The sequence below is a fragment of the Leptosomus discolor genome, chromosome 6, assembly GCF_034619465.1.
Source record: "Leptosomus discolor isolate bLepDis1 chromosome 6, bLepDis1.hap2, whole genome shotgun sequence".
Classification (NCBI taxonomy): domain Eukaryota; kingdom Metazoa; phylum Chordata; class Aves; order Leptosomiformes; family Leptosomidae; genus Leptosomus; species Leptosomus discolor.
Window position 1 is genome coordinate 18684568 of NC_141396.1, and position 27047 is coordinate 18711614.

General features: G+C 36.6%; 1 protein-coding gene across 3 annotated transcripts; it reads right to left on the reverse strand.

The window, feature by feature from the left end:
* Positions 1-1062: 1062 nt before the first annotated feature.
* On the reverse strand, positions 1063-27047 carry LOC104339835 (protein FRA10AC1 homolog). Of its 3 annotated transcripts, XM_086466546.1 has the most exons (17): positions 27034-27047; positions 26945-26987; positions 22502-22578; positions 20400-20492; positions 20272-20317; positions 18270-18346; positions 17502-17585; positions 16841-16925; positions 10995-11048; positions 9563-9564; positions 9410-9438; positions 6376-6489; positions 5323-5365; positions 3700-3824; positions 3041-3079; positions 2320-2404; positions 1063-1834 (listed from the first exon to the last, which is right to left on the reverse strand). In XM_086466546.1, exons 2-17 carry the CDS (start codon positions 26975-26977, stop codon positions 1792-1794), a joined length of 1029 nt encoding a protein of 342 aa, XP_086322672.1. In that variant the 5' UTR covers positions 26978-26987; positions 27034-27047; the 3' UTR covers positions 1063-1791. The 3 variants fall into 3 exon arrangements, with proteins under 3 accessions (XP_086322672.1, XP_086322671.1, XP_086322670.1); XM_086466545.1 differs by lacking the exons at positions 9410-9438; positions 9563-9564; positions 27034-27047 and having other exon boundaries at positions 2320-2398; positions 11003-11048; positions 26948-26977; XM_086466544.1 differs by lacking the exons at positions 9410-9438; positions 9563-9564; positions 27034-27047 and having other exon boundaries at positions 11003-11048; positions 26945-26977.

The following is a 27047-nucleotide window of genomic DNA, read 5'->3' on the forward strand; positions in this document are numbered from 1 at the left end:
CATGAACACAGATACTGTGTAAAACTATCACTCAAGATAAAAGGAATCCACAAAAAGCCCCCCACTTATTATATCCTTATTTATAAAAGGGCCAAACATTTTATGCAAACTTAGTTATGACATAAAACTGGGTATCGTGTATTATTTTCTGTATTAAATGCAGATACAAAAGAAAGCTATTTCAAGGTTGTTTAATCATGTACTTTTATTCAAACTGTATTAAATTATGTATTTAATATGTATGCTGTACCATTTCCTAACTGTATTTGGAAGACCCAGAGAGGAGTTAGCTATCCAGAACACCTAACATACAATACTTCGAGTAGCAAATATAGCAACACATTCAACAAAAGCCCCTTTGGGCAAGTTGCATACATGTAAGCAGATTGCTGCAGATTGGATTTGACTCTCAATCAAGCTTGCAAGATGACAGAGAATTAACCTTTAAATCCACCTTCTTACCTAAAGAAGCCTTCATGCAAGGCTACGTTTATTTCTTACTCAAGGACACCCTAAATAGGTCCTTGTACATCTATTATGTAAGTACAAAATGTTTAAAATGTAATTATGTTAAGTAATACTTGTAAATAGAGTTCTCAACTTATTTATGAGTGCATGTAAAATGTTCATAAATACACTGCAATCATCTCTGCTGTTACATCTTCAACATCAAATACTTATTTATAAATATTTTCTATAAATATATCTACAGTGGGAAGTACTTATCAAAAATATATTTTATACAATGTTAACTTTCCTCAGTTTAACGTGAACATTTAATTTAAAAAAGTTTGTCCTCTATATCCAAAGTAATTTTCATCCAACAAAGAAAACAGCCACCGTAACTATTCATGTGCAGACTGTTTCTTTGGAAACATAAAATAAAGAAAGTTTAAAGTTGTGTTGCAATTTGGACAGGAAGATGAATCCAGTAACTTTCTCAAGCAATACATGTTCTTTACTTGTGTATTTAGGATTACACTTTAAAGAAGGATTAACATTCAATCAATGTCAAGGAGATCAGAAACCACAGATAACATACAAGTCACATGTACATCTCCGTAGAAAGCCACACCCTTTATTTTTTACATCAAAAATTTCACCAACCAATCAGATTTTTTTAAGTGGAATTATCAGTCACATCATATTATAACTAAAATTTTTGACAAAGTTACAATGAACTAAACTTTTCTAAGGACTAGCAGAGACATTTCAGATATTGTTTACTAAATTCCAAGCGAAGTACATATTTGATAAAAATTTAACTTCTCCAATTGTATTTGAAAATACTGACAGAGACTAATACCTGAACATTACTGTCTACATGACCAATAGATTTAAAGCTATTAACTCTTGTTTAATAGATTAGAAATATTAATATATTAAAAGTGTACGGCTTTAAACTAGTAACAGAATTTTCCAAAATGCCCCTTTACAAAAATCTGACAATAACTGAAGCTTGGGATAAAATAAAAAGCAGGCAACTTCTTTAATGTAATGTCAATAAACTATATTCTTGTTTGTTTACATCCTTCCTACTTCTAAGTTTGGGTGCCATGTATCTTTTGCACTGAACTGAAAAAATTATTTCTCTTAGTTCATCAGTATACAGCCTAGCACAAGAAAAAGAAAGTTTTTAGACCTAAACCCTTACACAAAGATAATCTACTGAGATGGTCCATATGAGCGACTGTAGAAAAGGTACGGTGGCAGAAAGAGGTCTCCGGTCCTTTATTATGACTGGATTTCCAGACGTTCATCTTGACAATCAGCCTACATCAATCTCAAGTTTCAGAGAAACAAGTCTTGAAAATACTCATCGAACTCCTCCTCCCTGTAAAAAAAAAAAAAAAAAAAAGAAAGAGAAAAAAAAAGTCAATGAAAGTTGGATCTGTACCTAGGCGATAATCTTTGTATGAAAAAGATTCAGCACACTTCTGATTAGAATTTGTAGCTGGTATAGACCATTTTGACTTAATTCAATACATTCAATTCTGTACATTCCAATACCCTTCACATTTCCCCTTCGGTGCAACAGCAGTGAGTTGACTGTTAGGATTTACTTCTAAGACAGTTAATAGTACAGTAGGGGGTAAGACAGCAGTGGTATGGTAGTGGCTTGACAAAGGTTTCTCCTCCAGTGTTGTGTAGGTCTTCTCTTTAAAAAAGTACACTTAGGCTCACTACATGGTAGGAGATCTGATGTAACTTTAAATGTCAGAATATTCATCAAAACACTCAGAAAAAAATCTCTGCCTTTTCAGTTCTGATTGGACACAGCATGTTTTACTAGCTACAAGTTCACTAGATCAAACTAACCGTGATTTTTCATCTGCTTCCTGTAGAGGGCCTTTCCAAAAGTCGGCATCTGAAGGACCGTCTTGTGCATTGCTGTTATCTGAATCTGTTAAAAAATTTAAAGCGCTTATGAAATAAATTTTAAAATATTTTATCTTTTTTTTTTTTAAATTTAGACGGTATAATGCTAGGAGCAATGTTTAATTGCAACCATGAGAGTAAAAACACTTTACTTTGCATAAAGTAAAAACTAAAACATTTTCCAATATTATCCAATACAGCATCAAAAAGACTCAGATACCATGAACTAGTATTTTGGCCAAACATAATAATCATGTCAAAACACTGATCTTGACACGACAGCAGCATAGCACTTTGTTCCTAAAATTAAGGGGTTATAACCACAGGATTATATGTGGTTATACAAAGCCAGGATTACAAACAGTTTCAACTCATGATACTAAATGAAGCAATGACTTGACTTCTACTTGAATGACAACTTTTATCAATTGTAACTTATCAGTGAAATTGTCAGAAAGCATGGATTACTGCAGAACTGTTTCAGGTAAGTATACAGAAGGAGTAAAATAAAAAAAAAAAGTTAAAATCTCCTCATCAAAAATATGCCCTGACCTAAAACCCCCAAATCTTCCTATAGAGCTTCCTAAGACCAATTACAAATGACCATGAAATACAACTTACTACAAAAACATAAAATGCAGATCATCTTCAAATAATTTACCTTTATCAGAATTATCTGAATCTTCTGAAGAAATCTGATCTGGAAAGAAACACCATTTGAAAAACAGTAAGCTTATCTCGGTTTCATCTGTTATCTTAAGTTGTTTACAAGGGTATTTCTATCACAATATATCACACATAAACATGTGCACGTGCACACACCCCCCCCCCCCCCCCATACGCTCAAAGAAAGCAAGCAAACACTGAAGAGATTTTTTTTGCATGAGTTCAAAGGTCATTAGTCTGAGCTCAAATACGTTATCCCGAGATCCGTGGTGTAAAAAGGTTATCTAACATTTCAAAAGGCTTTCAACCCCAAAGTCTTGAGGAATTAAATTCTTCATAACCTCTTCTGGTATGCAACATCCAATTCTTTGTCTCCTTGCAATGCATATTTTTCAAAAGGCTCTCCCTCACTGTAAAATGTAAGAAATTTCTCTTTTTTTCCCTCCAAATTTATCTTTTTTGGGCACCTAGGAAATTTTACCTAAGAAATTTATCTTTCTGACTAACTAACTGTGTTACACAGTCAAGAAAGTTACATACTTGTACTTATACATAATTATATATTTATATCTATACATATGTACCTATAGCAAAACTAAGATTCAACTAACATTTGAATATTTTAAAAATTGAAGGTCTAAAATTTATATTTACCTTTATGGGTCTTTTTTTTGGACTTCTTTTTTGCTGAACAAGACAATTTTGTCTTCTTAATCTTTGGCTCTTTAGAGTTTGGTATAACTGAGCCTCTTTTCTTGCATGCTTTGACTTCTTTCCTCCTTTAAAAAAATGAATGTACACCTCCTCTATTATATGTACTCTTCAGGCAACAGTAAATCTTAAGTACTTAATTCAGCCAACAGTTGTAATTTTTTCTGAAACTTATCACTAGTTACACTGAAAAAAAATAATTTATGAATGTTAAAATGAAAAGTGCTATAGAAACACTAGAGGTCTATAGCTAAAGACAAAGGACAGGAAATGCTAAAGCTTCTAAAATGACACTGATGCAGGCACCAAAACCAGTGAATTGAATCAAAGATTAAATACAGAAAATAGTTTTATAACATACCAAATTCTTATTTATATTGAAATCTTATTTTTCTTTTAGCAAAAAGATTTTGTACTTATGTCATAAAACCCCACAGTTAATACAGGTTTTAAAATATATTTTCACATTTGATAGTGACAAAACCTGAGGTAGAAGAATCTCAAGCCTAAGAACCTGCTGCAGATCAACAACCCATGTATTTTATTTTCAGCAGTACTTATATAGGCCTATTGTATCAACATAGGCTAACTTCTTCCTGCTTCTTTGCTCAAACCAGTCACTAAAATTGTTTCAAAGTATTACTCTGCAACTGACAAAGAGAAAATGTTTGACAATGCTTATTCTGAATTGAAGCGGTTTTACAATTTTAGTTCCAAAAAGAAGCAAAACAAATCGAACTAATCTCAGTTAGTTAATTCTCCTTCTTAATACGTGCCTACACAGTGCCTTTAATGTAACTGAATACGAATTAACTTTTAAAATGGATCAATTAAGTATCTTGGATATTTCCAAAAAGATGCACCTTTGTTTTGTGTTACTTTAAAAAATAAATCATCATTCCCTAGCTCAAAGGTTTCCCTTTCATATGCTTTTCAGATAACTGTATGGCGTATTTACTGAGCCACACAACTAAGTTAATGCCACATCAAGATTCAGAAAATCATGAAAACTGAGTATCAATAGCTGTGGAATTCAGTAAGATTATGGACAGTAATAAAAACCAGATCATATCTTAGTGCAAACATTTTACACGTTCAAAATTCAAGATTTTTCTCTCCAATTAATAAGTGATTCTCAAGGAACCAACACTCAAATTCAAAATTTCAAAGCACAGTCACTTGACTCACACATAAACCCACTATTTTTAAGAATAAGAAAAGCATTCCAGCTCTTAAGCACAGCAAGAGGGAAAATTAAAAAGACAGTGTTTTGCATAAACTTTCAGAAAAGAAAAACAATCACTAGGCTGAACTTAAGCAAAGCAAACTTTCATGGGGGTAGGGATGGGATTCTTCCAGTTTGAGGGGCTTTGTACTTTCATTAGCACAACAATGCCCAACTCCCAGCAGTGTCAAGCCAGTGACTTTATAAGAACTCAGAACATAATCTATTTCAGCATAAAAGAAGCTCCTAATCATTTAGCTGAAGTTTTCCCTCTATTTGTTGTTCATCAAAACCGTAACCTATCAGGAATTCAGCCCCATGTTTTCAAAATATTTCATTACCGGTGATGAAAGTTTAGTTTGCAGGAACATTCTGGACATAGTCCTGAAAAAGACAGAACGAGAACATTACATCCATGTATGTGACAAGTACAATTAACAAAACTTAATAATACATATATAAAACTAGATTGGACACTATCTTCCAATTTCAGTAGCTCATCCTTCAAAACAAAAGTTACAGTGTAACTGCAGACAGGGTTGAGAAAAATATCATGATAAAAGTCTTCAGTACAAACGCAGATTTTAGTAAACCTGGAGAAAGATCACAGGTTTACCACTGGCAACTCTTCACAGAAAAGTATCAGCGTTTATCATGTACAGCTATCCCATTTTAGGGATCTTTGTGGACAGAACAAATTGTTCTACAATTACACTGAAGACCCATAAGTCTCTTACAGCTTTGCCAGAGACCAAGTGCTACCACATGAGATGTCTTGTGCACAAAAGAAGAAAACCATTAGCTTGTTTTACACAAAGTGACTATGTAAACTGTAGTAAATTTAATTATCTGATGAACAAATCAAAATGTACACCTTATTGAATAAGAAAATCCCAGACAAGACTGGAAAAGGAAGTGAATTAATTAAACTTAGAATTTTTGGAAGAAAACATAAGTATTAAAAAGAAAATTAGTACTCCTGAAGGTGTGCAAAAAGTTGTCTGGTCCAAAGCCCTAAGGACTCCTAAGCCACATAACTGATTAAGCAATGACAATGATGAAACCCTCCTTGCAATGCAGTACTGTCCATCAACACCAGACATGCTTGCATACAAAACAGCTTATAATCAGTTATTCTAATTTTATGACAACACCAATTATATGGCATGAAGTGCTCAACCTGTAACAAATTCATCACATAAAATGATAATAGCTGTTCTCTCTAAATCAAGACCATCATACTACCTGCAATTAATTTAACGAAATTATCTCCTATTCAGCATTTTCCATTTTGCATGAACTAATATCATTATCTTGGGTCTCACTCGATAGCTTTTAAAGCACAAAACATTTGTTTTCTTTTCAGTGTACATATCCTTGAAGGGCTGACTTACTCAATTTCACAAGTGCATTTCTCTTTTCACCATGTTCAACGTAACCAAAATTCACCTCCCAGCTCTTCAGGCCTTCTTTCTCATCACAGTGCTTATTTCCACAGGAAAACTGACCTTTAAAGAGGTCAAAAACAGCAAACCATAGTTCAATGATTAACAAGCAAAGGTTTGGGGTTTTTAGATTTGGTTTTGCTCAGGTTTCGCTTTTTGTTTTACAGTTCTTTCAAATAAAAAAGCCCGAATTGAAAAGTAACATCTAGACTAAGGAATCAATAACAGATAATGACAAAGCAATCTATCATACTTGTCTAATATTGCATATTTGCAAAGAAAGAACTTAATTTGAACTGTATTTTATAATGTACAGATGAAGGCATATGTTATGAAATAATTAACCTAATACTGAACTCTGAAGAAAATGAATGTCTCTAGGATACATTCTATATCTTAGATGATTACTTAACAGAGGCTGATGAATCAGGAGATGCGATTCAAACATTCATCACTAATTACATCAAACTATCCAAAGCACCGTGTATGTACAAAATCAAGATGTTCATGTTCTTATTACGTTACTAGTTTACCTGGCTTACAATCTGTATTCCAGTGACTTTCCATAAACACTTTACTTTTAAGAAAAGGAAATCCAATTCTCTGAGAAACTATACAACAGCTTGAAAAGATTCCTGGGGTTTATGATGTCAAATACAACACTAATTTTAAAACACTTTGTGCATAATCAATGCTGTTTACACCACTGGCTTCCCAATACTGCAGTAATAAAGATATATTCCCTTTGCAGAAGACTGATTTGTGTGCAGAGCTGGCAGTAAGGATGTGTATTAATAGGCTCACGAGCAGGACTGTTGGTGAACGATTAACCTCAGAACATTCTGCTTAAGCTGCTAACTAATGGATTGGCAGTGTCCTCAGATACTTCAGTTCTGCAATGTAAAACCACTTGCAATACCAACACTTGAACTAAAAAAAAAACCCAGGACTCTCATTTAAAAAAAAGTTCAAATTAATATACATTAAATATGCTTAACCCTATGTAAGCTATGGCTATCAGTACCCTGTGGCATCAGGAATAATTTATATCTGTTATAAAGAAGTAAAAATCTACACGGAAAAATGTATACTACGTGAAACTTTTTGGAACTCAATCAGACTCTGGTTGCTTCACATCTTCTGAAAAAAATCCCCAAATAAACCCAGAAAAACAGGCAGAGAGAAAAAGAGATACACATCAGTTTTATTTATGATTAGCTGCTCTTTACAGTATGTAAAATCCATTTTGGATATTCTACATTTTGGATTTGAAACCAGATGTGTTCACAAGAATAAGTTGGAACAGTATCTTCAGATTACTAAGGCAAGCAATGAATTCTTAAATAAACTACAACTTGAGTGTGTAAACCACCATAACTCCGTGCCATTACACATTTACTTGCATTTACGATAATCTGAATATCTGAAATCATGGTGGGATTCTTTTGTGCGGAGATCCCTGCTCCAAGCCATACATGTGTATAAATAGCCAGGCTTCTCTTGCCCTCCTTTCACACTGCAATCCCTACAACACATATTCAAACCTCGACTTGAATACAGAACTGCACTCTTTCTGAAGGCTTTTCCTGCAGTATTTATCACTCTAGTATATCAGAATGTCATAAAAGCATTAAAAAACATATTTTTGCAATGTAAGAGATCATTATAAACGCCATCATGTATATGGAGAACGCAAATCAAAGGGAACTACAGACCAAATTATTCAGTACTTGAAACATGACTTTTCCCCACAGTTAGATGTCCAAGAAAGAAAGACACGGAAACTAGTGTGCTGAGTGGACAGTTCCCTAATTTAATCAGCAAGAAAAACGTATGTCCAAAATTCCATTTCCATCTGAAGTTTTGTCACCTTGCTATGAGCTGCAGGGAAGTTATTGCCTTCATGTTCAGCATTTTAATTCCTATAATCTGGATGTTAAATGTGTGCTTTCAAAAACTATTAGCACCTTCTGCTTCTTGCAGAAGAGCAGAATAGGTGGAAAATATAACTACTACAAGCTAAATGAAGACCTGAAAATTAAATATACAAAGGAAATCTAGAGAGCCAAAAGGCTGTTTTTAATGCATTTTGATTAGAATTTAGATGTACCAGATTGATACATGGATCCAAGGTGCACTATCTGGGTACTGATACCCTGCCTATTTTCCATGGAGGAAATTACTGAGAAAAAATAAATGGAAACTGGTTTGGAAGAACATTTGTTTAAATAAGGTAAAGCGTATTATTATATGTGTATTTATACATATATAGAAGAGGTTAAGAAAGACACTACTGTGCTAAAAATAAAATGCTAGTTCAATGAAACAGTGGAAAAAAAATGGAGAGTAGATCAATTTGCAGGTATTAAACCCTATTTTGCCAAGTAATATGTCTGGTTTGGGTATTTTACTACTTAATCTACAAATTAGCAGAAAACAGCAAATATAGCCAGATGTTCAGCTTTGCTCTTTCTGCATATTGCTGAAAAAGTCCTATTTCACATCTACCCAGTAAGCTTGTTACCTATTTTCCTACAGAAAACTTCTACCACTATCATCCTTTGCCTAAAATAACTTTTATTTTAATATTTTATGCCATACCTTACAATTCATGCTTTGAAAGTAGAGAAAAAGTACTTGAGAAGGCATGTCAAATACACTTTTCAAATAGCTTAAAAGCTTTTAATTTTAAGGATTTGTTTTCAGACCAACTAACTCATGTGCCTACTATTCACTGATTTATTAAATTTAAAGTAGGCTACTTAACATTTTAATTAAGAAAATACCCATTTTGTGGAACCATTTATTGAAACGGCAACATATTACACCATTAAACCACTAAGGTTACACTTTAAATTTAAGAAGATACATCAGCAATCTGCAAAATGACCTCCTTTCAAAACACCTATGGCAAAGACTGGAGTGGGAAAGAAAAGAAGAGAAGGAAATACTTGGTATCTACAATTAGTAATACAAGTGATACCTCTCCTTTCACTCATCCTAACACTTTTTCTCCATGATCTTACAAAGACAGACATTGAAAACAAAGCAACCAAATGCAAGTAACCTATTCCTATGTTCTCTTCTTCACATACCCCAAACCACAGCACAGTCCACCAGCAGTAGTTCTCATCACCTCTATTATTGTCACAGCTAAAATAAGCACACGCTCTCCCTTTTTTGGTGAATTATTCGACAGGTAGGTATTAATGCTCAATTACATTTAATTAAAGCAAGTTATATTACCGATTTATACTTAAAAATACCAAACGAAAGGCATTACAGATTCACACCTTTTTTTAAATGATCATTAGAAACTGCACTTGTAAGGAGCGTCTCACACGCCAGCCACGGTTGGATTCTTGCGCCCCTTAGTGGTAAATGAGATTATTTCTCATTCTTACGTCTCAGTTGTACCCTTTCCAGTAGGATTTCATTAAAAAGCTTAAAACGTGTAATTTCGCACTTTCTCCCACATTTTTAAATATGGAATATCAGATATTAAAAGTAAAATGCGGCTTTAAGTTCTTGTCCCCATGAAGACATAATTGTTCATACACTACTTGTTTCTCACTTAATTTTCTTTTTAAAGCATTCGATAAAGCATGTAACTGTATCAAACATAACCATCTGTTAAAATAATTTGTAATGCCAAACGCAACATAGGACTGCAACTACCTTTAGGAGCTTTAATCTTTATAGCTTAAAAAAGCCCACCATTAATGATCACACTTCCTCCAGTGAAATACATTTTTTTTTCAAAAACATGTGTGTTTCTAACTTCTTGTAATATAATAAATAGAACTGTTTACAGAACTGTACTGATCAACAATATCACTCCATGCAATTTTCTTGTGTGTGCATGCACGACTTCTGAAAACTCTACAGGTGTATCAAGATCTACCCTCAGGGACAGTAACACAGCCACATCGTTTTCTTGCTTGTTCCACTACTGGAAAAAGTCCACGCGCCTAGGCCATGGAACCGGGACCACTGTGCCAAGTCCCGGTAACACATCAGTAAGAACTCACACACACAAGCAGCCAGAATAAGCTACTGATTTAGAAACAGGATTGGGAGACTTGACAACCATTCCCACTGAAGCTTTCGAAACCCATTTAGCCTAAACCAGACATTACATGCAGTACTTCAATTAAAAAGTTAACATTTTGCAAAACAGCACTGGAGAAACTTCAGAAAATTACTGCCTGAGGAAAAGTATTCAGAGACTTCAATTAATGGCATCAAAGACTAACGAGGTAACATAGGAGAACTAAGAAGCAGCTACAAAACATATCCATGAAATTCTACATTACCAAATGCATCATGTTCATGCCCATTACAAATCTGACCTCATGAAAACAAACTACATGTTCTTTTAATTTTAATATATGCAGCTGAGTGTGCACTCTAGAGCTATGTGGCATAAAACAGCAAAGTTAGAAGTTAGGTCAATTTATTGTCCATTATTATCTGACTTAATGGTATTATCAAATACTGTCTAACAAGATTTTGTCAAAATACAGCAAGAAAAGCATCAAGGAGAAATGTCATATAAAATGAAAGACAACATTACCTTTTCCAGAAATTACTTCTTTCTCATGTCGCCATCTAAATCCAAACTGTTAAGAACCAAAATTAAGTTGCAAATAGTCAGTGTATTCAGTAATGTAAAGACTAATTTCAGTTGATTGATGTCCTGCATGTAGTTCATCCATTCAATTCTGGTTAGTAAAATTCAATTTTTCTCTGTTAATTAAAAATATCTCTCTGCCTCTGCTTCCCAGAAGGCTTCCAATTTACACATGCAATTCAAATTCCAGTAGATGCTGTTCGGTACTGAACAGCAATGTTCTAAAAGGCTTCACAGCAGGCAGAACACACAGGAAGTTAGGACAGACTGACTTTACTAGATACTTCATTGCAATTTTGTCCACACTAAAAACTGAAAAGACCACTGGAATACTGGAAAGTCGTATTAGTGCATATCAATGGATCACCTCTTACACCCTAAAGTCTAAGACAAAAAACCCCAACCCAACCACTACATTGTATTTCTTGCCTAGAAACTTCACATGTATGTAACCCATCTACTATTTTTGTTTTCCAGTAGAATCTGCTTCATCCTCTCAAAACGGCAAGCAGGCTAGTGAAAAGATTGAAGACAGAAGGGAGTGAGAACAAGCTAGGAAAAAAACTTTATTTTCACAAGGAGAGAGGGGATAAAACTCAGAGGCATACAACTTGTCCAAAAAGAGCTATCTTGTATTTTCATTTAAAATTCAGGAACACAGGATGAAAACAAGACAAAACTGCTGCTCTGTAAGCAAAGCACAGAAGACTCTGAACTTCATGTTAAAAGATGGGGAGGGGAGGGTGAAGAAAGGTTGCAAATATCACAGAGGTACAAAAATGGCTGCAAAGCCCATCTTTGGCACCCGAGTTCCAAAGCATCCTTTGGAATATGAATCTTCTCTCGGTGCACTCATAGACAGAACCCACACAAACATGCATTTTGTAGATTCAGTGGCATAACACCTGTAATCTACTGGATTGATTTTCAGCATTTTTAATCTAATTTTAAACACTGTATGGAAATACAGGTATCTATTGGTATGTGGCCTTTAATGTTGTTAATTTTTTTAATAAACCATAATAATTCCTTATCTGAAGTGCAACAGCATGGAGTTCTCTTGCATGAAGTGGTACGTGGTTCAGAATCAGAAAAAACAGAGAAACAAAAGGTTTGGCTTTTAAGAACGTGCCATACTCTCATATAAACACTTTGCACCTTAATAACAAAGCTGAAAAAACTGAGCAGAAATACAACAGCAGCCAAACGTTTTGTTGGCACTGATCTTCCCCAAGTCAATGTATTACACAGAAGATGTCTAAGAAAAAAAAATCATACACCAATAAAATATTTGCCTCTTTAAACTAGTCCACTAATTTTCAAATCAGTATTACAACATAAACAGTGTTTCCACACCTACTGGTTTCACTGCTAGAAAAAGTCACAGAAGATCAGGTTCTGCTATTGTACTCTGTATGATGACAGTTTGCTAAGGTGGATGAGGCTGTACTTGGCCTACTCTACAAATCTGCAGTGCATTATACCATTATACCACTCATGCTTCAAACAAAAATTAATCAATTGTAAAATTGTGTTGAGAAGCTCGGCGAACAAAATGTAAAATACATCTGTAAATGTAGAATTCATGATGAAAACCAGTTGATCCAAAGAGGTATGGTAATTGGTTTGTTCTTTCAAAGGATATTTGCTCTTTTACGGGGTATTCCAATCCTGAAAATCTTATGATGCAATTGAAAAATACTGCAAGTTTATGATTAAACATCCACAGTATTTTGGCACCAATTTTGCAGGTGTGTGTTGCTGACAATAAAGAGTAAAAAACAATTCAACCGTATCTGCATGTTTACTTTTTCATAGTCCATTTGCTACTTCACCAACCACCAAGTTATCCCTGCTCACTTTTGCTACTGAAGTAGATTTTTATACAAATTTTCCCTTGTAGTCTGAACTCAACTCAGTAAGATATAAATCAGATTATATCCTTACAGAGTATTTCTGTAATGATATCAAGAAAAATAAGCAAAATAAAAGAAAGGAGGAAGCAAGAACCACCTGTAGTACATCTAGGACAAAAGCTGTCCTCATCCACATTCATTTTTGCTAATTGCTCTTTCACCAACTAGTGGAACATAACAGAGAGTGACCAAGGCTAAGAAACGAAGGGAAAAAAAAAAAAAAAAAAGAAAATACAACTGAATTCCTCTATCTAGCTGAAGTATCAGGAACAGATTGAACTATACAGCAAAATACAAAATTAGGGCAAGTTCTTGAATAGTCAGCCTGCAATATTAAGGAATGCAAAAGCATCATCAGCAGACAGCATTTAACCTACCTTAGCTTTGTTAAATGAGTTCAACAAGATCCTAAATGAGCTATTTCTACAAGGCAGACCAAGACCAAGTAGAACAACTCCAAAATAGATGCTTTACAAGAGTATCGAATGGCTAACTTAGTAAGAAATGACAGTTTAAAAGTGACCATAAACAGTAAAATTCCCAAATTAAACACAGACTGCTTGTGTAATGCATTGGCTGTAGTAACAACCAACATGTCCAGATGCACATCTTTCAGGAAAAAAAAGGAATGTATGAATCTAGACAACACTGAAAAAATACCACAGATATTTTAAATATTTTTATTTTCACAGGAAAGCCTCCATGCTAAAAAACAATGAGAAAGGCGAACATATTAACATTACCAAGTGGAAGATAAGTTGGCCCAGAAATCTGAAAATTATCTGGAAATAAAACCAAAAGAATAAAATCTATTCTGTTTAACGACCAGGTGTCAGACAGATTTCATTTCTTAGCAAATAGGAGACATTTCCATTCTGTTAAGTTAAAAACAAAGCAGAGAGATAGCAAGTAAGAACTTTTGTAGGAAAAATAAGACAACAAAAAGAACATTTCTAGTCCAATGCGTATCAAAGTAAAACTTACATGCAGGGCACTCTCCCTCACTGCATTGCAAAACTGACAATAGAACTAAACTGTCTGACAATACAGACAGTCTCAGCCTCAAAGCTTGCAGACAAGAGGCACTGAAGATTCAAAGACAACCTTGACCTAAAAAATTCTGATCTAGGGAAAATGTAAGGAGTAACAGACCCATCACAAGCAGGAGCTGTCAGAGCTGTTCCAGTGTTTCTAAGTAGCCTCACACCAGAGGGTCACCTTGGCATTTCTCCTTAAAAAAGAAGAAAAAGCTTTTATGCCAACTACACAAAGAAAAGTGGGATTGTGGGTCACAGGGTCCCATTTGCGTGCGGTGTCAGCAACCGAGGTGAGTGCAGGTGTTCAAGTGAGCGTGCGAGCACCAGTGAAGACCAAGCCAGACTAGCCATCAGCTAGGTGAAGTGGCGTGGGAGCCAGGAGGGTGAACGGGTCTCCACCAGCCAGCTCTGAATGTGACAGCACCTATGTACCTCTAAGGATGAGAGCACAGGGGGGTCTGCCATGGGACCAGGGGAGTCCCAGCCATCTCTCTGTGTGTGCAGGTGTATATGCATGTGCACAGGCGAGTGAAACAGTCTGAACCAGCAACTGGAGTCCGGCTGTGGCCTCAGGGGTTCCTATCTCTTGGGTCTTCTTATTGTTTTCTTTTGAGATTCGGTCTTTGACAAAGTACGTGCTCTGCTTATTTTTCAGACCTCAAGAGAGCCCCTCCCATGAAACTGGTTCTTATCATTATTCAGTACTTAGGAAAAAGTGGTTTTTTCTCAGAAGAAAAGTTCTAAATGAGATCTGGGCTACAATCTCCCTGCAGAGGTCTTTAGAAGAATTAGCTGGCTAGAAGATTTTGGCTAGCAGCAAAACGATTAAAAGCTGTGAAAGGATGAGCATGTATGTGCAAGTCTCAATCTATGCAAAAAATATATATTAAAACCATGACAGAAAACTGATCTCCAACTTTACTTTGACATCATCTAGCAGGATACAGAATCACAAAATCACAAAACAGCCCAGGTCGGAAGGGACCTTGAAAGATCATCTGGTTCAACCCTTCACGGGAAAGGGAGCCTAGACTAGATTATCTAGCACCCTGTGCAATCACACCTTGAAAACCTCCAGTGACAGGGACTCTACCATGCCACCAGGGAGGTCGTTCCAGTGAATGAATGTTCTCACTGTAAAAAATTTCTTTCTTACATCAAAATGAAGCATCATCATATAAAGCATCGACAACAATCATATGAAAGCTGGCCAGCTGAGAAGCTTGTCACCCACTCTGCACCTCCAATAGCACCAGCACTGCAAAACAGAAGGCACGCGCGGCTAAAGATATCCAACCTCCAGTCTCTGGAAACACAGAAAAAGAATCAAGGCAAGAAAAATCTGAAAGCACAGACTGCATTCCATTGGTGTGAATGGGATCAGCAGCCTATTTCTGACTTTCAAGAAAAAAACCTCCTTTGAAATCCTTCTGTACCAAACATGGGCATGGATAAATCAATAAGTGAGAAAAATCTCATTTTTTTCTATTTTTCTAAGGATTTATGAGAAAGGACTCTCAAATGGTCAGAATATATGAAAACTGAAAGCATAACCTAAGAGAACAGATTACATGACACAGTAGAGTTATGCTGACATGACAATTCCAAAAATATAGGTAATGACTTCTGAACACAAATAGGAATTCAGAGTGACCTCAAAGTTAGGACAGCCACATTTGAAGTCTGACAGGGAAACACTGTTCAAAGAACACATACATACACCAAAAAAAATAGGAAACTGGGGCAGAACTGTTTCCCACAAAAGATAGCAAACATATGGAAACTTGGCTCAGTAGCAAAAGAAACAAAATCTGTAAGCTTGCTCAAGGGAAAAGCAGTTGGAGGGGGGGCAGGGCGGAGATTGAGGGACATGAAACTGCTATAGGAAAATAAAATCAAATTTACTCAAAAAAAAGGAGAGAAGACATCTTCAGCATTTTACTTTTTGTTAATTTTCATTCCATTTTTGCACTTTTGTGTTCCAATTTTCTTTAGAAGTCTGTTATCTTTTCTGCCTGATAGCAGATTTTAAGCCCAGTCCTTGCAAATATTTACCAGCGAATTTTCAATACTATAAATAGTCTCAAAGAACTTTATATAGACATTGTTTGCAGGGCTGGGTTGTTACTATGTGCTAACAACACTAAGACGCATCTGAGTTCAGCAACACCCTGCAAAATCACAATAGAAAATTCACATATTCTTTTTGACTAAGAGGTTAGGCAGTCAAAAACTTGGAAATGACAAAGGCTGTTCTGGTTAAGAAGAGAAACTGGTGCTGGAATTGGGCTGTTTCTCTTAAGAAATCCTATTTATTTACAATGAACATACAAATCCTGTTTCCATATAAACAGAAAAGAACAACCAGCGAAAGACACTGCTTCAGAACAGACATTTCCAAAATTGTTTCTGCCAGCATTCAAGTACAAAACTTTCTTTTTCTTTTTTTTTTTTTTTTTTTTTTTTTTTTTTAAACAGTAACATTCCCAGGGTTTCTTAGGCTTCATCTAGTGCTTCTCTCCAGGCAAACCCCTCTAGCCTTCTCTCCTTAACGTCTCTACATTTTCTGCCTTTCTTACACACAATGTACCTCTTCATAAAACACCACCTGACAGAAATGCTCCTATTCCCACAGAAACTCATTTTTGAGGCAGTGACAATGCTTGGATTCAAACTGCTGCTGCCTATTAGATAACTTGACAAGTTCTCCCAACTCTTTCTAGGGAAGGGGTACTAACATTCTGGTTTGACAACATACCCGGTCATAAGGCAATTTTTAAAAAAGGTCATACTTTAAACCCAAGATGATTTACAATAATGAAGCGTACCTTATTCTCTTTGTATCTACTGAGATCTGCTATACAGTATTCTTTGTACAATTTATCATAATACTTCTTTGCAAGCCTCTTTTCCCTGTAACAAAAGGTATTACTTTTTATTAAATATAGAACATGTTACAATTCATTTTACACTGTAATGACATTAGCAAGACATGTTTCATCCAAAGAACACAAGTTGCAGAGCTAGAAATGCAACAGAAATTTCCGTAATTTGCATCAACCTACTATTTTGACATGCATTAGAATATTATTGAGAAAACATTTTATTTTCCAAAGGCCCCCTGAAAGTTAGTTTAAACTCAGTATGTGTCTTTCTTCCATGGTAATTTCCATAAAACTGGAATATAGATATAAAATATATCTATAGCACAAATTAAACTGTGTTTTTTCAAATCAGGCTTCCTTCAGAGTTTTCAGAATAGTCATTTGAATCTCAGAGAATACACAAATATTTCTTAGTTCTTTCTGTCATCAACTAATTTTGCCACAGAGCAGTATCACAACATGAAAGATCTCCTGAAGGTCTTTCATTTAAAAATCCATTAAAGATGATCACTAAGTACGCACGGTAATTCTTAATTAGTACGGGACACCACAAATTTAGTACAAGTGATCTACAAATAACATGTTCTATAATAGTTTCAGGTACCAATTCATGTCTGCTTCATCATCTTCATTCCACAGGAATCTATGGTTTTCTCTAATAACATCAAGATCTGTCTTGTCATTTGCTCTATAAAAGGACACATGGTTTTCTTAGTACAACGTAACATTAAAATGAAAAGTCAGTCAATAATTTGGCAAACATCAGTATTTCACAGTTGTGATCACCACCTCACCACATAAAGGAACATACTGCTATGGAATAAACTATCACAAACTGTATTCCCTGGCATACCTTCTCCCAAATGAAAAATTCAGAGTGGAAAATGGCTGCTGAAACTGTGGATGACTTGATCCTGTCTGAAAATACTTTTAACGTTTTTTAGTGAGGACAGTAACATTAGAAAGCAGTTATAGATAGCTCTAAAGAAGGTTATCATTATTCTGGACAATGGACAGCAATCCTGCACATTTCAGAAGTATTTCAAATCGCTATTTTGAAGGTACTGCCAGATATTTCTCAATGTACCCTCAGTTAATGCTCACCTGTCATCTCTCCTTTTACATAACAAAACAAGAATAATTCAGCTCATGGTAAGTTCTTATATAAAAATAATGGTGCAAAATGAAATAAGGCAATTCTGTGGTCTGCATATTTACAATGATTGTAGTTACTATTTGAGACCAAAAGAATTAGTAATTTGATACATAGGCACATCCCCCTCTCCCCCCAAATCTATAATACATATTTAACGGTTGTACATAACAAGGGAGCTTTGAGGGCATGAGGGGAAATATTGCTAATAGTTCTTACCCAGACCGTCGGAAATCCTCTATTTTGCCACCATAGTATAAAATGTAGTCATTCACAAACTTTTTATGTCTTTCATACTGAACAAAGCAATTAAGGATTGTTTCACAACTTAACTTCTTTTATTTTAACATAGCTTAAAACTGAAAAAATAAGAAAAATTTTCTATATACTTAACAGAAAAAAGTTTTTTTCTCAAAACCAGTTCAGTAATTTCCAGAAAGGAAGGAATTAATTAGCAATTTGAACTTAATAACCTCTCATAAAAGCTACTATGCAAATATAGGAATTCAAAGCAATTTCATCTTTAAAACCTCATTCAGCTGCCAGACCTTTATGAAATTTTCTTCCTTTATCAAAATCTTCTGTATACACATATACAGAAACTGAGGTCATTTTTTCAGCTGTAATTTAGACAACAGCTTCTTAGTACTGTAGTTTTGGTCTAAAACAGGTTTGTATTTTTGTATTATAAAAACAGTCTGGCTACTAAAATGGAACAATTTATTACATTTTACCATCAACATAAAAATAAAAGTTATCTGCTTTGGTTTAGAGATGAAAATCAGGGGAAAATATGTAATGCTTTTTTTAGAACACTTTGACCTCAGAGACATGATTCGAAACACATTTTGTACCATAATTTGAGCAAAAATATGTAATTACTTACTCAGAAAATAAGCATCTTCCTAAATAAAAACATTATATATGGCTACTTAGTATTTTCAATTAATTTGTATGGTGTTTCTGAAGCAGTAAGCTAAGAAATACATTCTCTCCTGGTACCTATCCTGTACTGCATCAGCGTGAATAATTTGTATCAACTTACTATTCTGACATGCATTAGAATTTTATTGAGAAAACCTTTTATTTTCCAAAGGCCCCCAAAAAGTTAATTTAACCTCAGTATGCGTCTTTTTTTTTTTTTCTTTGCACCACAAATAGCAGGAACAGAGAAGCAAGGCCAGGTTTAACTGGCACAATTAAATACATTTAACACAACGTGCCATTTGAGTTACTGGGTGTTAAAACTGCGTAACAGTAAAAGTTTTAAACAGGAACCACTCAAAAACACTAGCAGAAACTCATAAAAGTTTCTACACAATGAGTTTTGTAGTCATTCCAGAATATACAGGCTTTTCAGTGGCTAATGACAGTCTACAATGTCAGTGGCACTGTTTAAGGTATGTCCCCTTTACAGGCATATAATGGTTTATGTAGTGCCTGGCCGAATTCTAAGCAGGTTAGGAGAAGTTATCTTCTATTTACTAGAGTTTCCAGATCTAGAGTAAGTCTTTCCATATTTAATTAGTCTTTACTTTCCTATTTATTAACTGTTACTGCTGAAGAACAGCTGTTTAAACAAACAAGGAACAGGTAGTATTTCAGATACACTCGGTCAAAACATGTAATGACTGCCCCAGGTGAAAACTAAATAAAAGGAGAAAGGTTGTAATCTATACAAGGTAGTAGTTATAAAAATAGTTGCAAATTATGCATGAAATAGGATTAAGCAATTAGGAAAAAAACACTAAAATAAAACTGCACATGATATTAAACAGGCTTACATTAGAGCATCTGAAGAAGACATTAATGGAGATGAGGCTGTTTTGCATAGACTTTCGAATTAACTAATACATTTTTAAATTTCCAGTAGAAATGTATTTGTCCACAGATAACAGCAGCCTTATATAGAATTATGTTCTGTATAAACTCAACTGAAAGAACAAAGTGTCTTTGTGCCAGTCTAAATAAAATTCACTGTATAATAATTTTGTTCCAAACAGAACAAATGAGCTTATAGGAAGAATCTACAAATGCCTCGACTGAGTAGAGGCATTCTCAGAGACATCTCAGCAATAAAAAGAAGATAATTGGAAGAACAACTCTGTATCTGGTGCTGCACTGCGAACTGCTGTGATAACTGAGAAATCCCAGTATTTCACCATGATGGATAATCCATGCCCCATCTTCAAACTTGAAGAAAAATTAAATAGAAGGATACAGCATCCATCGCTATCAAGTGAAATCTTCTTTTTCTTGCTTCTTCCCTGTTAATGACAAATATGTTTGAGTGAAAGCTATCTTTACATTAAGGGAAAAATGCTCACAAAAGCAATAGATAAAAGATACCTATCCCATTCTTCAGCTGCGAATTGCCTGTGAACCACACTGCCTTGTTTTGCTTTTTGGAAAGGCTTTATCAGAAGGCCATCTTCCTTTGTACTACAGGTAGAGGAAAAAAAGGAAGAAAAGTTAGTCAAGAACTTTTCATAAGCAATAAAATTTCCATATGCCAAACTTTGCACTAGCTTGAGTAACAAAAACTTTATATTGCTATAGATAACTGTTATATTGCTAGTTTCTATGTGAATAAAACCAAATTTCAGAACCAACACCAGCTTAGACTTTACATCATTTGCAGAACAAAATCAGAAAGGCATTTGTTCACAGTTAGCATTTAAAGGAAATTGCTTAAAACAATTGTTTGTAATATTTATTTTTATCAATATTATCACTATAGAACCACAAAGAAGAAAACCTGAAGATTCCTCAGTTTCACTGTACATAAATCTCAGCTACACAGTCAAGTAGGACCAGGAAGGACGGTATGTTCACTGAATAAGAGTGACTGCTAGTAACCCTATTCCATACTTTCATGCTAATGTCTTAACACCTCATTAAACAGCTCTGCCTCTCGGAGTATGATCCCAAGAATTGCTAATTTAAAACTTAAGTAGTGTTGTGAACCATACCTGTCAGTGGGCAGATAAAAATACTTTCTGAATTCAACAAAGTAATAAAAAGTTAAATACAAAGTGATGCACTTTAGCTAGTAAAAGGTATATTTACTTAGTTTCATCCCTCAACAGAGGTGAAGAAAAAGATTTTTTCCATAATTATCAGCTGGCAGAAAGAATGGAAGTCAGAAATGTATAGAAAGCAAGCCAGGGAATTTATATTTCAAGCTATGGAACATAGGACTCTAAAAACTAAGGGCATCATTTGCTCAAAAGGATCTGCAGGCACAAAAATCCCAGAAGGAGACTCTGTAAAACAGCAATATAGAGAAAACTTAAGACTCTTAAAAGTGAAAACAAATATCATCATACAGCAAGAAAAGGATATATACACACATAGTGAAACCACATAAGAACCCTACTGGGAATCAGCAGTAGTGTGCCAGAACCAGGGTAATGATGGTATTTTTGAAAGGGCCCTGATGGTTTGTTAATATTCCACCTAGAAAGTGCAATGGTATAATGTGTAATGGCCTTTTAAAGAAAACAAAAATCGAACAAAACCAGTCACTGTTTTGATGGAGAACAGCTACATTTATAAAATAAATGGAACAGTACAATGCCTGCTATTATTCCAAGGATTAAAACACGAATTATTTTGTTTTCCAGAATGCAGTCAGACCCTACAAAACCCATTCTTTCAATTTTACTACAAAGAAAAATATGCAAGAGTCCTAGGAAAGTTTCCAGAAAGCCTTCTTAAATAAAGTCCACTAACAGAGCAAGGGAGAGACGGGAAAAGGTAAGAAAAAATCTGCACAATGTAGACAAAATGTTCAGTACAGTGCAGAAAGCGTTGAATGACTATGGTGCCAAAGCAAAATAAATACATACATAACTAAAAATCTTAATAATATAATGAGATCAGACTACAAAACTCAAGGTCACTAATCATACGAACCACTGAAAGAACTGGCAAAGGTGATCTCAAATAAGAGATGTGTACAAAGATTGAGTACAACACAATTCAACAGTTCCCAGTCTCTTCACAAATTAAATAACAAACAAGTAGCATCAGTTCTTCACTTCCTCCAAGCAGGTGTTTCATATCTACAAAGCCTGCTGCCACTTGGCCATTTCTGCCTTGCTCTCTTAGCAGTTCTACGTGTCCCGATGGGTCACAGTGAAGTGAACGGTGCAGCCAAACTCCAGCAGTTAATACCAATGCTCAGAAAAATGAAATGCTCTGCTCTGAGAATTGAGGGACATATAAACACCAGATGGACATGGCAGAACGAATCTTAATCTGCTGCCCCTGGGAGATGACATGCTTTGGCAAGCTTGACGTGAGGAGATGCAGGAATTGGAGAGACTGATTTTTCATAAACCATTTCAACACCAGCCTTTAAATACCACAGCATAATCTTCTATACACAGTAATAGGCCATTCACACAAAATACATAATGCAAAGTGTTAATTCTGTACTACATTACCTTTTAGTCTTCTGCACAGACTTCTCTCCATTCTCCTCATCACTAAAATCAGAATCATAGCCTCCATGGCCATGCGCCTGAAAATAATAGACAACACAGTGAATATACCTGCTAATGTAACATGGACATGGCATAACCAGAAATCAGTACTGTCCGTCATGCATAAATAAAAGAGAGAAAGACAGAGAGCAAGCAAGCAAGTGCAAATTCTCATATCTAAACCAAACCAAATTCAACAGATAACGCAGAGCATATTCCAAATAACACAGGGCAAAGGAGGACATCATCAGTTAGTCAAAAGATTACTTTAGAAATAATTTATATACAGAAGTCCTCATATTTAATCTCCATATAGATGCAGATAACCAAAAGTATGATCAACATCTTTAGTCTTTACTTTCGAACAATTTCCCTTATGTAAGAAACAGGTGAGTATTCTCCCCAGGAGCTACCCTTTCAGAGGGCTGTAGGTCAGCAACTGATGCGCTCACACTGCAAATAAAGATGAGAACAAAAGTTTCTTGGGCCATGGTACAGCATTTTAGATCATTAGATCTTACATGGGTAGCTGGAAAGCTGATTGAAATTATAACTAAAATATAAAATAACAATATGCCTGCAAAAATGTACCATCTAATCAACACAATATTCCCACCATAAAATTAAATCTTTTTTTCTGCACACTTTGGGACTACAATGTCAAATCAATGCATATAAGAAACCCAAAATAGCCCATATCTTACTGCCATCAAACGATCAAGCACTGCCTGATGCCCAGATCTACCACCTCCGTTTTTCAGGGCACAGTTACATATCCAATTCTTTCAGCAGAAGCAATGGCTTAAGCAGATCCCATCTCCTCTCCCTCACTCCTGCTCTGGTACCTTCCAGTTGCTTAGTTACAGTTGTGAAACTATGCATGAACCAGATCAAACAACTCACCCAAGTTACAAAGGATCCTATCCATAAAAGATTATTTTAACCAAGATAAGTTTCCTGACAGTTCATTCAGAGCCCCGCAACCAGCTCCATCAGCCACCTGGAGGAGCAGCACAGGAAGAGAACAGCCAGAGCTGGGAACTGTGTAAACTGGCACTGACACCAAAAAGGCATTCACACAACTGGAACATTTACACAACTGAGCTAAAACCAAGAGAGATGGTTATCACACAGCTGCATGGGGAAAAGTTTGACACATACTTGCTAAGTATCTTGGTAATTCAGACTGTGGATGAGAAAAGAAACTGGTTGGAAAACCAGTGTCTCTGATTCAACGTTGCTGATTCCTGCATTACCTACAATCATATTCCTCCTCAGAAAAACACCTAAGAAAAACAAAATCTGCAAAAAGAGACACATCTCTTCAGGATGCTTTTGATGAGGTGTGAGTAAACTGTGTCCTCTACTGACATCAACAACCGGTCTGTATTGTGCAGAGTATGCAAACTGCTATCTTCTCACACTGACAGTGAAAGACTGATTTTTGAGATTTTTTTTTTTTAAATATTTTTATTAATAAATGTACCTTTTTTCCTTGCTTTAAGACTGTAATGTTCCTTCCACTATTGAACTCTTCTGAAGACACAGCTCTCATATACATATATATTTGAACAAAAGCAAATCTGAACTTTCTGTCACAGGAGACACAAAAATTATCAGTTACCAAAGGAAAAAAAAAAAGTGCAGCAGATGTCTGCAGTGTCTGGTGTAAGCAGGCCTCATGCACTGGCAAAAATAAGCAGCAATGGTACGAAGTCCCACAATAATCCACAGCTCAGATGCAGGTCTCCTAGCTGAGGTGGTTCTCATAGCAAGCCTGTCACTGCTTTTATTAATGAAACTCATGTGGTCTTTAAAAAAGGCTGAATACATTCGGAGTGTGCAGCAAATATATTTATACTTGGCCTCTAAATTTTAAAAATATGGTAATCCAGGAATATTTTAAATTGAGAAGCAATGCTTCCCAGATGAACACTGAGAGCTTCCTTCACACTCAAAAGGAAGAAAGTCCAAGCCCGCACAATGTGCATGGAAGTCAACATGAGACAGATGAAGTATAAAAACAGGCAAGAAGAGAAAAGCTCGAATAAAGGGACATTTTCCCAAAGTGGTTGCCCTTGGATGATGGGCCTCAGGAAAGAAGCAGACATACTCAGTAATCAGCTCCAAACTGACTCTGGGAATGACCCAAATAAAAAAGCAAAAGATGCAAGAAAGCTGCTCCAACAGAGCCTGAGAGCCCAACTGTAGGGCTCTCAGAAGCTGATGACTGCCCTTTGGAAAGCTGTGACTCTGAATATAAGTGCAGGCATGGCTACAGACTAGGCCCTGAGAGGCTGCTCTTCTGGCAGGAAAACGCTTCACAGCTTCAGCCATTCCTCTGTGTCACTACAATCATTCAAAGACAAATTCAGACTGAAACAGAGTACAATCCACGACTAATGTCCTGGCACTTCTAGCTGACTCCTTTGAAGGCAACAGCAGGACAGGTAGGTACTGTACCGAACTTGAGTTTGACATCAGCAGCTTCGGCAGCTCCTGACGGCGCTCCTGGGGCCTGGCACTGAACAATTACTGACCTTACGCCTTAGGATGATACCAAGATCACCTGACCTTTAGGTAAAACATAAAAATGAACTCCATCAAAGACTCTCATCCATAAATGAATCTTTCCATTTTGACAGTGTAAACAGACAATGTTGTGAAATTTCAATACTGATTTCTCCCCTTCTCCACAAAAAAAGCCAAACAACAATCCCAGATAAGGAAAATGTATTTAACACTTAACGGTAGTAAAAGAGGGGCAGATACCAAAGCTTTGTGCCCAAGCTAAAAGATTTTAAAAGAGGCCTACGTAGACATGGACAGGCAAAATTGTCAAGAAAAAGTAAAATAGCTACTTTCCCTATTTGCTAACCCCTTTAATATAATCTTCGCTTTGATGGAATGTCAGAAACTCAGAATGCTTTTAGTAAATTAGCAAGGCAAATACCAAACATTTTATAAAAACACAAACCTGAAAGCTACGTAACTTAAACGGTACAGTGTGGATTATCTGTTGCACAAACTTTGAACTTTTTTTTTTTTTTTCCCCACAAATAACAAAACAAACTGAATCACAAAACTAAAACAGGGACCAATATGCTTTGGGATACATTGCAATCACTGACATTTAAGTAACCCCAACATCTTGGCTTAATTAGTAGTGAAGCAATTGGAGACAGAACCAAGCCCACTAACTTAGGGCTCCTAAAAAATAGCAACTTAAACACAGTAAAGGTACCAACACTGTATGCAACTGACAACAGAGGAGATGTCAAGCGTTGATGGCAACACAGGACTCTGCATTTACAGGAGGTACTTGCATCCAGAAAAGGCACCTCCTTTAACCCCCTCCACTGGAGTAAACACACACTAGTGAAATGGACACATCACAGTTCATGTTGACTCCCGATTATAACATGCAGCTGAACAGAAAAAGGCAGTTAAAAAAAAAAAAAAGGCAAACCAATCCTACACACAAAACCACAACTCGTAGCTCCAGACCTCAAACCTAATCTTGCTACTCCCCTCGCAAGCATCAGTCCCATCCTTTGTTTTATCTGCCCAGCAGACAGGTCTGTGCTCATGTCTGCTCACAGCCCAAATACGGCCCAAAACAGACCCCAGCGCCCATTTTGGTACAAACAAACTACTCTGGAAGGGTCTGAAGGAAGCATGGGACCTCAAACAGGCCCTGAGGAGCCATCCTAGCTAGCTGAAGGGTCTGCATGCTTCACTCCAAAACGCTCTTCCCAACTTGATGTTGTTTTTGAGGCTTTACACCCCCTACTTGAGGGGAAAAAATCTGAGAGGTAAGTACAATCAGCTTCAAACCTACTCTTCGTTGTAAAACCAATTACAAGGAGTATTTGCATATACCGTACAGTGAACACCCCTAACAAAGAGAAAAGACATTCACAAGATACTGCCCCTTTATTAAAGCTCTAAAACTATGAAAGGAGAAGCAGGAGTAAAAGGTAGGAAACAGAAGACCACGACAGTGAGGATTAGAGCTTTGTGGGCCTCCACGGGGAAAAATCACGCCGAAAACCGGCCCGTGTGGGTCCGACAGGACTTCCGAAGCCGCTCCCATGCCCCGAAAGCCGGCCAGCCTTGCCCCGGCCTGCTGCGCGGCCCGCCAGACCCGGCCGGCCGCCACCGGAGTGGCCCTCGGGCGGCTGTCGGGTACAGACCGAGGCCCCCCAGCTGCCCGGCCGTCTCACCGGGAGGGTGGCTCGGCCCTTCCCCGCACAGGCACGGCCTGGCCCCGCCATCGCCGGCCCCACCCCCGCCGAGATGGAGGCCGCGGCCTCCGCCGAGGCCTGTGCGCCGCGCCGCCGCCTGCCCCTGCCGGGCTCCCTCCCCCCGTCCGTCCGTCCCTCCCTCCCGGGCCCCACTCACGGCCGCGGAGAGGCGCAGCTGGCTGGGCACCATGGCGGCGCCGCGGCCCGCCCGCCCGGCGGGAGCAGCTGGCTGGGGACACGGGCGAGGGCCGCCTCCGCCG

What these genes read in the sequence shown, in the direction of transcription:
- LOC104339835 (XM_086466546.1), bottom strand. Translation starts at nt 26,977, where the DNA reads ATGGTGCCCAGCCAGCTGCGCCTCTCCGCGGCC. An exon ending in GAGGATTTCCGACGGTCTGG is followed by an intron (nt 17,586 to 18,269) that starts GTAAGAACTATT and finishes GTCCTTTTATAG; the next exon opens with AGCAAATGACAAGACAGATC. An exon ending in TAGGATGAGTGAAAGGAGAG is followed by an intron (nt 6,490 to 9,409) that starts GTATCACTTGTA and finishes ACCTCTTTAAAG; the next exon opens with GTCAGTTTTCCTGTGGAAAT.